The sequence below is a fragment of the Sinocyclocheilus grahami genome, unplaced genomic scaffold (genome assembly GCF_001515645.1).
Source record: "Sinocyclocheilus grahami isolate Dianchi unplaced genomic scaffold, SAMN03320097.WGS_v1.1 scaffold53735.1, whole genome shotgun sequence".
In the NCBI taxonomy this organism is placed as follows: Eukaryota; Metazoa; Chordata; class Actinopteri; order Cypriniformes; family Cyprinidae; genus Sinocyclocheilus; species Sinocyclocheilus grahami.
This window is the reverse complement of record NW_015526492.1, coordinates 1-906: the sequence shown is the minus strand read 5'-3', so window position 1 is coordinate 906 and position 906 is coordinate 1. Positions and strand designations below refer to the sequence as shown.

The 906-nt window shown below is 46.8% G+C and overlaps 1 protein-coding gene across 1 annotated transcript; it reads right to left on the bottom strand.

Annotated features, from left to right (window-relative positions):
* Positions 1–6: 6 nt before the first annotated feature.
* LOC107580946 (nuclear receptor subfamily 4 group A member 2-like) lies at positions 7–897 on the bottom strand (the record flags this gene model as incomplete). The annotated part of the gene is made up of 2 exons (XM_016266555.1): positions 382–897; positions 7–89 (listed from the first exon to the last, which is right to left on the bottom strand). Coding segments are annotated over exons 1-2 (590 nt in total), but the record flags the coding sequence as incomplete, so codon positions are not given.
* Between the last annotated feature and the right edge of the window lie 9 nt (positions 898–906).

Sequence of the window (906 nt, the reverse complement as noted above, 5' to 3'; positions counted from 1 at the left end):
CAATACTGACATCTGTTTCTCCGGCGTTTATCCACAGGACAGTTTTTATTGGCTAAACAGACATATTTGGCGTTCTTCTGTACTGTACGCTAAATCAAGAAAATGGGACAATAAGATTTAATTTGTATAGCATACAATTTAGACAAACTTTTCATATGTTTCTAAGCAAACATTCAGTTTGTTTTTGGTTTAAATTACCTTTAATCAGATATGCGACTAACGAGTGATCAAAATAAAGATTGAAAGAAAAAAAACGCTACCGTTAATGACAGTTGCTCAGATGTCTGATTAGGTCTCATCAGATAAAACCGATATAAGGCGGCAACAAAAAAAGCAAATCAATTAAATAATAAAAAAAAATAATAATAATGCAAAAAGTACCTTGAAGAAACCTTTGCACCCTTCACACGTTCGGACTCCATAGTGCTGGCAAGCCGCGTTGTCTCCACACACCGCGCACAAACCTTCGCTGGACGGAGATCCTCTAGACGGGGGTGACGGCATCTGACTGTCCATCAGCTGATGGCCGTGACTGAGATGCAGGGAGTGCGTGAAGGCTATTCCCGCCTGTTTCCTAATGGCACTGGGCACTGCGAAACTCTGGCTGTCCAGGGCTCGGTGCGCTCCGGGACTGTCGTGCCCCATGGACACGTGGAGAGGCCCGTCAAAGCGCATCTGACAGCTGGAAACAGGGGTTCCGGGTGGAGACTGCTTGAAGGAGAAGAGGGAGAGCCTGGACACGGGGTTCTTGCGCTGATCTATCATATGCGTGGTCATATAGTTCTGATGAAAAGTGTGCAGGGAGCTCGGGTCCTCCCACATATGATTGGGCTGAACCTGGAAGTTCGCCGTTCCCGGGGCGTGAGGTGAGGACGGTTTGAAGTACATAGGCCCGGAGTGGGCCAT